The sequence below is a fragment of the Bidens hawaiensis genome, unplaced genomic scaffold (genome assembly GCF_021521415.1).
Source record: "Bidens hawaiensis isolate Kalapana, Puna unplaced genomic scaffold, B.hawaiensis_p1.1 tig00060356_1, whole genome shotgun sequence".
Classification (NCBI taxonomy): Eukaryota; Viridiplantae; Streptophyta; class Magnoliopsida; order Asterales; family Asteraceae; genus Bidens; species Bidens hawaiensis.
The window spans coordinates 19641-32599 of NW_027500895.1; the positions used below are offsets into that span (position 1 = coordinate 19641).

General features: G+C 39.2%; 1 protein-coding gene across 1 annotated transcript; it reads right to left on the minus strand.

Annotated features, from left to right (window-relative positions):
* Window positions 1–9609: 9609 nt before the first annotated feature.
* Window positions 9610–10191, minus strand: LOC143603039 (uncharacterized). Its single transcript, XM_077079966.1, has one exon. It carries the CDS (start codon window positions 10189–10191, stop codon window positions 9610–9612), a length of 582 nt encoding a protein of 193 aa, XP_076936081.1.
* Window positions 10192–12959: the final 2768 nt, after the last annotated feature.

The window sequence follows — 12959 nt, forward strand, 5'->3', positions numbered from 1 at the left end:
CCCCGACTCGCCTAACTTGACTTGTTGTCGATCTTAACCGGTAATTACATAGTATGATAATTTTTTAAAGTTAAAGATGCATAGCAATATCATACTCAAATTAAAGAGAATAACATGCTCGTTATATGATGTAATTTTTTAAAAATAAAATATACGTGTGAAAAGTTATGGTTTATTAAAAAGTTGTGGGGTAGTTAGTTTTGAATAAGGGTTAAACATGTAACTATTATATAAAATTACAAAAATTGATGGAAGTTCAAGTATCAAACTTATAAATTTAATTATAAAATTTCGTAGCTTTTTTTCAAACGCTAGTAATAGCGTTTAAATGTGAGTTTTTTTTTAAAGCTTGAAGCTAGAATATCTTAAAGCCCTTAAAAGCTCCTTACCAAACAAACCCCTAATAAAATAAGACAATCAAGGTTGCGAGAGAGGAACCTTAATGGTCCGATCCAAGAAGCCGCAAAGTCCGTTAGACAGGCCCAAAATAAGGAAACAGTCTACCTAGAGGTGCAAAAATCGGGTTTTTTAATTACCTGGTGTATAGAACTGGGTTCAGGGAATTGGAAAATTGGTTATATGCAATACCCTGGTCGTGTTCGGGTCCGTGTATTGCTTCTAAAAATATTACCCTATGTATCGGGTTCAGGGAGGGTATAGAACTCAGTATTTCAAAACCCGGTATTTGAATCCGTATTGAAAAATATCTATTTTCGGGTTTTTTCGATTATAGATTGGATTTTTTAAAGGGTTGGTCTTTTTAGGGGTATTTTTCTAGTATTTTTCGGATAGTTTTCTGGTATAGGTCGGGAATTTGAAAAAACCGGTTCTGGGTATGGAACTGGTTCCGGTTTTCGGGTATTACCAGGTACAAATCGGGTCCGGTTCGGATACGGGTTTTGATACTGAAATGCATACTTTATCCGTACCTTACGGGTAGGTTCATGCATAGGTTCGGGTATTAAAAACCCAGTTGTAATAAAAACCGATTTTGATTTTTATTTTCCGGTTCGATTTTAGGTTAGTTTTTTTTTTCACCTCTAGGTCTACCTAGAGGTGCACAAATCGGTTTTTTTAAAAAAACCGGTTCGGTTATTAACCGGACCGGTTTTTTTTGGCCCGGAAAAAAACCGGTTCGGTTAATAACCGGACCGGTTAATAACCGGTTTTTGTATGTCAAAACCCTAACCGGTCTAACCGGTTAGGACCGGTTTAGAAACCGGTTAGAACCGGTTAATAAACCGGTTTTTTTATTAACCGGTTTTTTAATAACCGGTTTTTAGGTTAACCGGTTTTTTTTTTTTTTTTTTTTTTTTAAATAACTATTATTTTTTCACAGTATAAACAAACCGGTAACTACAAGGCAAACCGGTAACTACAAGGCAAAACGGACTGACCGAAGCCATTCTTTGCTTTCGTTGTTAGGGTTCTTTGCTTGGAAGATTAAAAACACATAACTTTCATTTATAGTTTTTACATTAAAAATACAAACATTAAATCGTTATCGCATATTCGTAACTCAAAAATACAAACATTAAAGAATGCTTAGACACGATTACATGAACAACTTGCTGTTTCTTACTCATTATTTGCCTCCATGTTTGCTGTTTCTTTAACTAATTTTCTTCGCTACCCGATCCCGAGCTATTCCTTAGGTAATCGTCGTACTCGGCTTCTTCATCGGTCATTGGTTGAGTGTGTCCTTCATTGACCTCGTCTTCATACAAGCCCGCCTCATACTCCATTTCCCCCTCGAGTGAGCGTTGATGTTGTGCCCTATCTAAAGAGTCCAAGTAATCCTTGTAGCAAATCGACATCTCTATAGCTGGTGGAGTGAGTCGAGTCCTCCTAATCGATATAACCCTGCCAGAAACAGAAAAAGCAGACTCCGAAGCTACCGTGGAAGCTTGGACCGTTAGTAAATCTTTGGCCATGGCGGCGAGGATCGGAAACTCATCCTCCTTACCTCTCCACCAAGCCAGCAAATCAAGACTTCTAAATTCATCCGGAGTCATGTGTTTCACAAAGTTGGTACCACCATACCTTCCAAGTTCACTGCTTGGGGTGTTTACCTTTTGACGTTTACCGGCGTCTTCCCAAATCATGTAGTACATCCCCATTTCAAGGTCGGTTTGGGATTGGGATTGGGCAACAGCTCTTAACGAGTCATGAATTTGGGAAGACGACCCGTATTTTGTAAGGTAAACATCATACATGTTTGACAAGGTGGTGTTGAAAGCATTCTTTAAAGTTTGGCTATAATAGGGGTTTTGATCGTCGTTTAACTCTAGCTCATCACAAATTTTTTCTATTAAAGCTTCAACACCACCAACATTGATGCAAGGGTTTAACGCAGCAGCACATGTCAAAACAGCGGGTAGTTCTTGAAAATATTTTCTAAATTTTTCTTTCATTTTTACACCCATATCAAAATAAGGTGCACCCCTACAATGAAGTTCACTCAACTTTGTGCACATGACAGCAATTTTTGGTAAAGCAATGGGGCTTGTTGGATAGTAAACCCCGGATAAACTAGTTGTGCAAGATTTAAAAATTTGAAGGACCTCCGTAACGATCTCAATCAATAACCAGTTTCTAGGATCGTACGGTGCACATTTACCCCTACTTGACAAAATTTGATGAAACGCAATTAATGATTCTTTTTGTTGGATGGCTTTCTCAAACATATCACAAGTCGAGTTTCATCTTGTTGGACAATCCCAATTTGGCCCCAACCATTGACAATTAGCTTATACACAAAATTTTTTGTATCTTGAAAATGTTTTATTGTTGCTAAAAACATCTCGTAACATTCTTTTAAAATTGTTTCTTTGCGTTTCGATCACGTTTAACCCATCTTGCACGGCCAAGTTGATAATATGTGCAATGCATCGGCTATGAAAAAACGCTCCATCACAAATAGGTTTATACTTTAATTTTAAATTGCCAACCGCGGCCGTATTGTTGGACGCGTTATCAAACGAAATTGAAAAGATTTTATGTTCAATCTTGTATTGTCGAATGACTTTATCCAAGAGTTTAAAAATATTTCTACCCGTGTGCGGGTAATCAAACAATTGAAACGCAACGGTTCGTTTCATCATTTGCCACGACTCGGGGTCAACCCAATGAGCCGACACACAAATGTATGAGTCGGGCGAACCATGAGGTACCGACCACACATCCGTTGTTAAGTTTACACCAGTTTGTAAGTTTGAAAAGTATGAAATTAGTTCGGATTTAGCGTTTTTCCATGCTTTAAGACAATCTCTTCTAAGGGTCGAACGACTTACGTGTTGGTAGCGTGGTTGAACATACTTTTGCATCATCTCCGTGAATTGAGGGTTGCCGAAGTGGTTGAAAGGAAGTGTTTGTTGAATCACAAAGTTTGAAAACTTTTGACGTACCGCTTCAAGGTCGTACGTAAACACCGCTCCTTAATTCGTCATCTCCGGCTGCGAACTACTTCCCGATTCGTCCTTCAAGGCCTTGCAAAAGGGCCTTTGTACATGCGCTTTTAAAGTGGAGTTTGCATCTTTGCCATAAAACTTCAAACAATGTTTGCATCGAGCTTTTTGGCTACCGTTAGACATTTCGCATAGGTCGAAATGTTGCCAAACATCTTGGTTTCGTTTCGTGGGGATGACCCGAACGACCGTTTCTCCCGTGTTCGAGGCACCCATGTTGACGGATGAAGCAGCACTTTGGGAGGCCATGATAATCGACTACGAAATAAGAGCGTATGGAGTGGTAATGTGGTATAATTGAGCGTGAGATAACAAAATAATCGCGTATGAAATAAACGTTTAGAGCGTTTGGAGTTGTATAATCGAGTGTGATCTAACCAATACCCAACCTAAACTATATATAGATGTTTGTGGGGGTAAAATGGTAAAAAAAAAAAACGGTCAAAAAAAAAAACGGCCATATAGCCGTTATACAACGGTCAAAAACCGGTTTTTAACCGGTTAACCGGTTATGGAGAAACCGGTTAACCGGTTTTTCCACAACGGTCAAAAACCGGTTTTTTTATAAACCGGTTAACCGGTTTTTCCATAACCGGTTATTAAAAAAACCGGTTTTTTCATTAACCGGTTTGTTAACCGGTTTTGGATCTAAAACTTGTAACCGAAATACGAACCGACGGTTTGTAAACCGGTCAAACCGGTTTTTAAAAAACCGGTTTTCGTAAAAACCGGTTTCCGGTTTAAACCGGAACCGGTTTTTTTGACCATCTCACCTAGTCTGTTATGGTATAGTTTTGACTTCAATATACTATAACTTATCCAATTCATTACTTTTGTCGTCTAGTTTTGCTTTTATGTGATTATGTGAATGCCTACGTAATAATAAAAAACATTTTAATCTTGAAACTGAATATTAAGATAATCTCATCTTTCTACAGCTAGTCGATAATAATTTTATCTCAGTAAATAGTTATCACTGATCCCATTTTTCACACTAGTTGTTTTTATTGGACTTCTATTAAAAAAAACGCTACGTTGTTAAGTTTTTTTCAAATTTTAAACTGATGTTTTAGGGATTTTGATCGGAATGAGAATATGAGTCGATTGATCTAAAACTTAAATTGAAACGGTGCTCCAAACGACGAAACGGTGTTTAAATTCGGGTGTTTAAACTTCCAATTAACAAAAATGAATTCATTTGGAGCACTGTTTCAAGGTAAATTTTATGCCAACCGACTCGTATCCTTATTCCAATCAGATGTTCTAAAACATGAATTTAAAATTTGGAAAAAAAAACTTAACAACATTAAGTTATTTATTTTTCTATTTATTTGTATTATAGTTTATTTTTAACGAAGGTTTAATGAAAACAATTAGCGTGAAAGGTGAGACTGATGACAACTATTTTCTAAAATGGGATTACTATTTGCTACTAAAAAAATGTGGGATTATTAACATACAATTTTCATATTAAGAAAGTTGAAGGGACTAAGTAAAAATATTTAGTTTCGTATTTTCAGTATCAGTTATTAATTATTATAGTTCCTTTGTGTATGGTACATGTCAAGAGTCAAAGCAATTAAGCTCAAGAGTCGAAGTCAAGGTGTAATCATAAATCAAGCAAACCTTGATATAAGAATATAGGCTATGTTTTTGGTCTATAGGCGGTATTATTCCAAGTTTATGGAGTTCAGTGTATAATTTAATTCATAATAAAATAGAGTCACGATTGTTGTTTGATAAAAAAACTGCTTGTTTTGTATATATTTATCGAACAACATGCAACAATTCGTTACAGAGCTATATGCTCTTGATCGCAAGTTTTTGAAGGAAGAATCAAGGTTGATCACGACCTTATCATCAGCAAGAAAGGAGCAACGAGTAACCAAAGGAAGTAGCAATCGAAAGGCATTCTCAGTTTACAGCATAAAGAAGAAGCACGATCAAGTAGGTTAGTTTATCCAGGCCATAATAAATCACCGAAAGCAGGAATAAAGTAAGCTGGCTTTAAATCTTTGAACCCATGGGGAATAATATTAAAATTATATAATTAAGTAAGAAAGAAGGGAATATATATCAAGTAATTGCAAAACTGCAAATGAAAGAGAAAGAAAGTAAGAAAGAAGAAAGAAAGATAGATGGGAAAAGAAAGAAAGAAAGAAAGATAGAAAGAAAAAAAAAACAAGTTACAGTTAGCAAGATCAACAAGAAACAAGGCAAAAACATGATAAAACATAAGAATAATAAAATCAAAGCAAGAATATCAAGACAAGGGCAAGAGCAAGAGCATGAAGTCTTAGGTAGCAGATAGCAAAGCAAGAATTGATAACCGTTGAATATTGTGGAATCCCTCCTTGAGGGTTATACTTTGCATATCACCAATATACATAGTTATACAAGGAATTAGGGTTACATAGTTATACAAACCACCCTATACTAATAAACATTATAAAATAACCATATGCTTATTTAATCTATCTAACATATCCCCGCAGTCTGAGCGGAGGGATCCCGAACGTTAAGTCTGTCACGAAAATCCATAAATAGCTGTGATGGTAAGCCTTTGGTGAAGTTATCTGCAAACTGGTGAGCTGAGGGAACGTGTAATACACGCACTTGACCAATGGAAACACGTTCCCTTACGAAGTGTATATCTAATTCCACATGTTTGGTGCGTCGATTCTTTACAAGGTTGGACGCTAAATAGATGACGCTGACATTATCATAGAACATAACAGTGGCCCGAGACACAAGACAATGTAACTCAAGAAGAAGATTATGAATCCAAGCCGCTTCAGCAACGGCGTTGGCAACACCACGATATTCTGCTTCAGCACTTGATCTTGAGACGACATACTGACGCTTAGAAGACCAAGAGACAAGATTGTCACCCGTAAAGACACAAAAACCAGATTTCGACTGACGAGTATCAGGACATTCCCCCAGTCGGTGTCGGTGTAAGCAACCAAACGATTAATTAAAGAGGGTCGGATGTGAAGACCTGAAGAAAGAGTACCCTGAAGATAACGCAAGTTGCGTTTGAGAGCGTAAAGATGCGGTTCACGAGGATCATGCATGAAAAGGCACACTTGATGAACGGTGAAGGCAATTTCTGGCCGAGTAAGAGTCAGATATTACAGGGCACCGGCTAAACTTCAATAAAGAGTATGATCGTCAACAAGTTTGCCATGCATAGAGAGTTTGGCCTTGGTGTCAGCAGGGGTGTTGCAAGGATTCCAAGATTGCATTTATGCACGAGTAATAATATCCTTAGCGAAAGAAGTCTGGGAAAGAAACAGACTAGACTGACTACGTGTGGCAGCAGTGCCGAGAAAGAAGGAAAAGGGCCAAGGTCTGTCATGGCAAACTCAGACGAAAGACGAGCAGTGACATGAGAGATCAAAGACGTGGAGGAATCTGTGAGAATGATGTCATCCACGTATATAAGGAGGTAGATGACCTCATTCCCGCTATGAAACGTAAATAAATAGGAATCGGATTTGCTACTAACAAAGCCTAGAGAGGTAATGTATATAGCAAAGCGATGATACTAGGCTCGAGGAACCTGCTTAAGGCCATAGAGAGCCTTGTGAAGCCGATAGACATGCTCAGGACGGGTACAGTCAATGTAGCCAAGGGGTTGCTTCATATAGACAAGCTCCGATAAATTGCCATTAAGAAAGGCATTCTTGACATCCAATTGGTGGATCGTCCAGTGGCGAGATATAGCAATGGAAAGAAGGTACAAATAGTGGTTGGTTTGACGACCGAGCTGAAGGTCTCATCAAAGTAAAGGCCGGGTTGTTGAGAAAAACCTTGTGAAACCAGACGACATTTATACCGGTGTAGGTGCCCGTTACTGTCGAATTTGTGGAGATAAAACCAACGACATCCGACAATGTTAGTACTAGAGGGGCGAGGAACGAGATCCCATGGGCCATTAGAAATGATGGCAGACATTTCGGAGTCCATGGCTACTTTCCAATTAGGATCACACATGGCTTGAGTAGTGGTCCTTGGGAGAGGAGAGACATCTGAATAAGCCGATAGATTGAGAATTTGACGAGTTTTAAGGGAGCCAGTCTTGGAATGAGTGACCATATGGTGAGTGGGAGTAGGATCCACGTGTTAGAAGGTTGGGTAACGGAAGCATATATAGAGGGAGAGTTTTTCGACAAGTATGAGGTCTGAGATGCGGAAGCAGAAGACATGGAAGATGCCGCCAACGCGGAAGTGGTGGAGGGTGTCTGAGGTTCCTATATGAGAACGCCAGAAGTGGATGGTGAGAAAGGTTAGGCAGAAAGGGTGGTACTGCTTGATCATTATATGACTAAAAGATAGAGTAATCTGTGAGTGGCGGGGTCAAGTGAAACGAGGCGTAGGGGAAATGAGTTTCATCAAAGGTGACACGACTAGAAATGATGACTCGTTGAGTGATTAGATCCATGCAGCGAGAACCACGATGATCAACATAGGGACCAAGGTAAACGCAAGCGGTGGATCGAGGATAGAGTTTATGAAGGGAAGTAGAAGAGAGGTTTGGTAACAGAGACAACCAAAGACACGAAGGTGCAATAAGGGAATAATCCAAACAAAATCTCGAATGGAGACTTGTAGGAAATAGTGGAAGTGGGAAGAAGATTGAAGGTGTGAGTAGCCATGTAAAGAGCTTTACCCAAAACTTTGAAGGTAAGCAAGCTTGAAAGAGAAGTGTACGAATGGCATTGTTGATTGTGAGAATGGAACGTTCAGCTTTACCATTTTGTTGGGACGTGTGTATGGACATGAGAAACAATATTTAATGCCATTTGTGCTAAGGAAGTCTTGAAAAGAACAATTGTTACACTCACGACCATTGTCACATTGCAACGCTTGGATATCCATTTTAAACTGATTTACCACATAAACACGAAATTGAATGAAGCATGTAAACACCTTAGATTTGGTACGCAAGGGAAATACCTATAAGAAATATGAAAAATCATCCAAAAACAATACATAATACTTATAACCACTAAAAATGGAAACATGAGAAGTCCAAACATCAGAATGCACAATTTCAAACAAATGCGTTGTCTTAGAAGTAGAATTAGAAAAAGGTAAACGACAATGTTTTCCTAATTGACAAAAATGACAAATTGGTAATATAGTTTTATTACACGGGATAAGTTTATGAGATAATAAATAATCAGCAAGCGACGATGCCACGTCTCGGAAGATACATCAGCAAGCGACTGAGCATGAGAAGCATGAATGGATGAAAGAATAGGATAGAGATCACCAATGCTGTTACACCGCTGGAGGAAAGCACATGTGCTAAGATCCGTCACAGTAAAACCAAATGGATCAAATTCAATAGACACCCAATTATTAATAGAAAATCGACGAACAAAAATAAGATTTTTAACCAAATGATCAGAGACTAAAATATAGTTTAGGGCAAGATTGTTTCGTGAAAATGGAAAGAGCCATTGACGATATGCGTAACCAGTAGTAAAGCACCATTACCAACCATGATAGACTTAGGAGTGGTACAACATGCAAGGGAATGTAAACTACCTTGCTTAAATTGCATGTGATTACTAGCTCCAGTGTCAATGTAATAGTTATTTTCTTGAGCAGGTTGTTGTAAGGACATGGCACTAAACAGTGAAGCCATGTCCGTAGGCTGGGCCTGTTGAGGAGTAAGCGCATTGTAACCAGCAAAATGTAACTGCTGAGGAGCAGCAACATAAGCATATGCTGGAGGGGGACCAAGTAGGGAGGTTTGTGGGGACCTTGGTGTCTGTGAAAACTGAGACGACATTTGTGAGATCATCTGTTGTGGTGGTTGTAACTGCGGTTGCTGCATGTAAAGATGTGTCTGTGGTGCTGTAGGAGGCTGAACTTGTAATCCAGATGCATAGTGAGCAGGTGATGGTGAGAAGAACTAGTGACCTGAGTGATTTAGCATAAACTGCCGAGGAGGCCGCTGTTGAGGAGAATGCTGCTGATGAGAGTATCCACTTGTATTACCTGTAACAAACTGAGACAAACCATAACCGTTAGTAGCTTTGACCCCCTTGGAAGCCCCACGTCCTTGTGATCGGTTTTTATTATTCCGACCCTTTCCTTTACAATTATTGGTATGACCAATTTGGTTTTAGTAAAGGGCAGTGGTAGTATTTTGTAGGCCATCATTAGGAGGGTTAGAGAGACCATCACGAGACTCGTGGTAGAGAAGCATGTTTTTAGCTTCCAGGAAAGTAGGAAAGGGTTCTTTGTTAGTGATGACATCAACAATAGCGGTGTATCCAGGTGATGGGAGTTGTCTAAGGATTTGCATAACAAGTTCTTGGTCAGCGATAGGTGAGTCGACATCAGCAAGGGAATCAGCTAGGCTTTTCAGATGGTGACAAAACATGGTGATTGACATGGTACCCTTCTTTGTGTTACGAAAGGTATCTTGGAGTTGCAGCATGCGAGACATTCTATGGTTAAGGAAGAACTCAGCAATGGTGTCCCAAAGAACTTTAGCAGTACAATTATAGGCAATTATGATTTGTAACAGATCAGGTTCACAAGTATTATAAAACCAACTTTTAATCTTAGCATCCATAGAAAACCAATCAACATCTTTATCATTAATAGGAACACTAGGACCATCAAGATGACCTTGAACTTTGGCACTAATACACAGATCTTTAAAAATTCTACGCCATAATTTATATCGATTTCCATCCATATTAAGTTTGAAACCAAACTGCTGATAAATATTGGTAACTATTTAAACAAGGGATGGGGCTGGTGGAGATGTGGTGTTGGTGGATGCCCTCGTGGAAGGCATTATACTAATAGGGCAGGCACGTAATCAAAATAATGAAAAGACGAAGACAGAGGAGAGCTTACCTGGGTAGAAGGTGCAGCCAAAAGCGTATATGACAGGCTTGACTGAAAGTGAGAGACGGAAGTAGGTCTCCAAAAGAAATCCAAGTAACTGTGGCAAGAAGAATCTGATTTGCTAATACTTGGGTTGGTGGAATAATGATGTCACACGTCCCTCACAATGAAAAGCACGAAGAGGTATGTCTCCAAATTCCAATAAATGTCTTCAAGTACTTTCTCAATTATGAGACAAAAGTCAATAGAGCATAACAATTATCCAATTACAAAGGAGAATTCCGGTCGACAGCCATGAGAAGAAACTTAGCAGCGTTGATTCATTCAGCAAGGATCGAGACGTCGAAAAAAATCTCGTTAGGGAAGAGAAAAATAAAATGACGACTAGGGTTTATTGGCTTGATACCATTTCGAATATTGTGGAATCCCTCCATGAGGGTTATACTTTGCATATCACCAATATATATAGTTATATAGGGAATTAGGGTTACATAGTTATACAAACCACCCTATACTAATAAACATTATAAAATAACCACAGGCTTATTTAATATATTTAACAAAGTAAGAAGGTTAAAGTAGTTTAATAAAATAACAGAAAGTAACAAAGCATGGAAACAAACAATCATAAGGTTAATAATCCTCAGAATATATATTGAAGGGATGCCATCATAATATATATTGGAGTGTATGTTTCGTTTATTAACGATTAACATGATTTTCCGCCACTGGTTCATATCGCATGTTATATTTGGATGACATTTTATTATTATATATTTCCATATTATTGTAAATCAGTTCCTTAGTTATAGCTTTGTAACTTGTATTTATAATCGTATTTAATAATAATAAGAAAATATACTATTGATTATCTTTTAATATGGTATCAACCAGAAATCAAAACAAATCCTAATCCTCTCTCAAAGCACAGCCACACACCTGATGTACTCTCCGTCTCCAACACCATAACTCACCACCGCAAAGCCTACCTTCCCCAACCACTAAATTTTTTTTTCCGACCCTACTACTCTGGTACCACTGCCAATCTCTAAACAATACCGCTACACATATCCATGGCCAGTGGTACCTCGGTCTCCTTCTCCATCATGGGTACTATTCCCCTAAGAAGTCCACATGATGGTCTTCCGCCTACCCCTCAAATGTCCCAAGTACCATCCAATCCATCATTACCAGCCACCCATTTATTGCCAAATGCCAATTTTGCTTGACTAAAGATTACTCCCTAACATCTTGTATTGAATTTAAGAAGCTGTACTCGTATATCGGGCTACCATCATTACCCAAAGGAGCACACAGTTACTCTCCACAAGCAAACATGACGCAAGTTCCAAGTATCAACAACAATGACAAGCGACCATGGATTTGTGATAGTGGTGCTTCTCACCACATCACTAACGACCTTAATGCCTTATATACACACACTCCATATGATGGACCTAAAGAACTCGTCAATGGCTATGGTTCGTCTCTACCATTACTCATGTTGGCTCTTTAACACATCACTTTGACACTGTCTCATTGGTCTTGCATAATGTTCTATGCATTCATTCTATTTCATGTAACAACACCTTACATTTTTTGGTTACCTATCTTACCCTTGGCTTAGGCCATACTTGTCTCATAAATTCCAACCTAAATCTAAACCGCGTATCTTTGTCGATTATTCATTCACCCAAAGTTCTTACTTTATATAGATCTCAAACTGAAGAAACACTAAGTGACACCGACAGATTAAGGATAATCTTAGGGTTAAGTAGATGTTTCCCACGAGGGTTAGGTCCAGCAAAGATGGCTATTCTTCTCAACCTGCAAAACAGACACCGTAAGCTTGTCACTGAGAATGGGGGGGGGTTCCTCCTTGTGATCACCCTCCGGCGTGAGAATCAGACTAGGTTGCTCTGAATATAAGTGTATATAGAGAGAAATAGCTAGAGAGAAGATAATGATACCGTTCCAAGGTGTTGGAGTATTTATAGCCGAATGTAGGTTTCCAAGCAGGTACGGCCAGCTGTATATAATATTCCTTTTCCACCAACTATGGGCTACGTTCGTGCCATGATAGGAGTTGGTGGGTAGGCAGCAGCTGATAGTGACATTTTGTACTGGAGCGTGCTCCTCCTCGTACTATTGTCAGTGAGCTGTCACCCTGTGATTGGTTCATGGGTTGCTTTTGTCAGATCTTGTCTATTTGTCCATACCTTGGTAGGTATAGTACAAAAGATCTTCTAGAAGCGTACGGACTGGCTCTTTTGGGCGGGAATATTCCCGCCCTGCTCATTCCTTCTTCAGGTGACATTACTGAAGTATAAGAGTTAGTGCCTTATACGTGTAACCTTACTGTTAGTGCGGGTAGCCTTCCTTCTTGGCTTGTACCCACAGCTGCGGGGACAGGCAGGGTACTGTACCAAGGGAGGCTTTCCTGCGGGGACAGCTGGCTTACTGCGTGTAAGGTCTTCATCTCTCTGAGCATGGTGGGTCCTGCGGATCCAGTTGGTCTTTGCGTAGACGTACCTCTTCAAGGTGAGTCTTGTGGGTCGAACTGGGCTTTGCAGGAACCTACCTCTTCACAAACCAATAAGGTTTACACCTCTC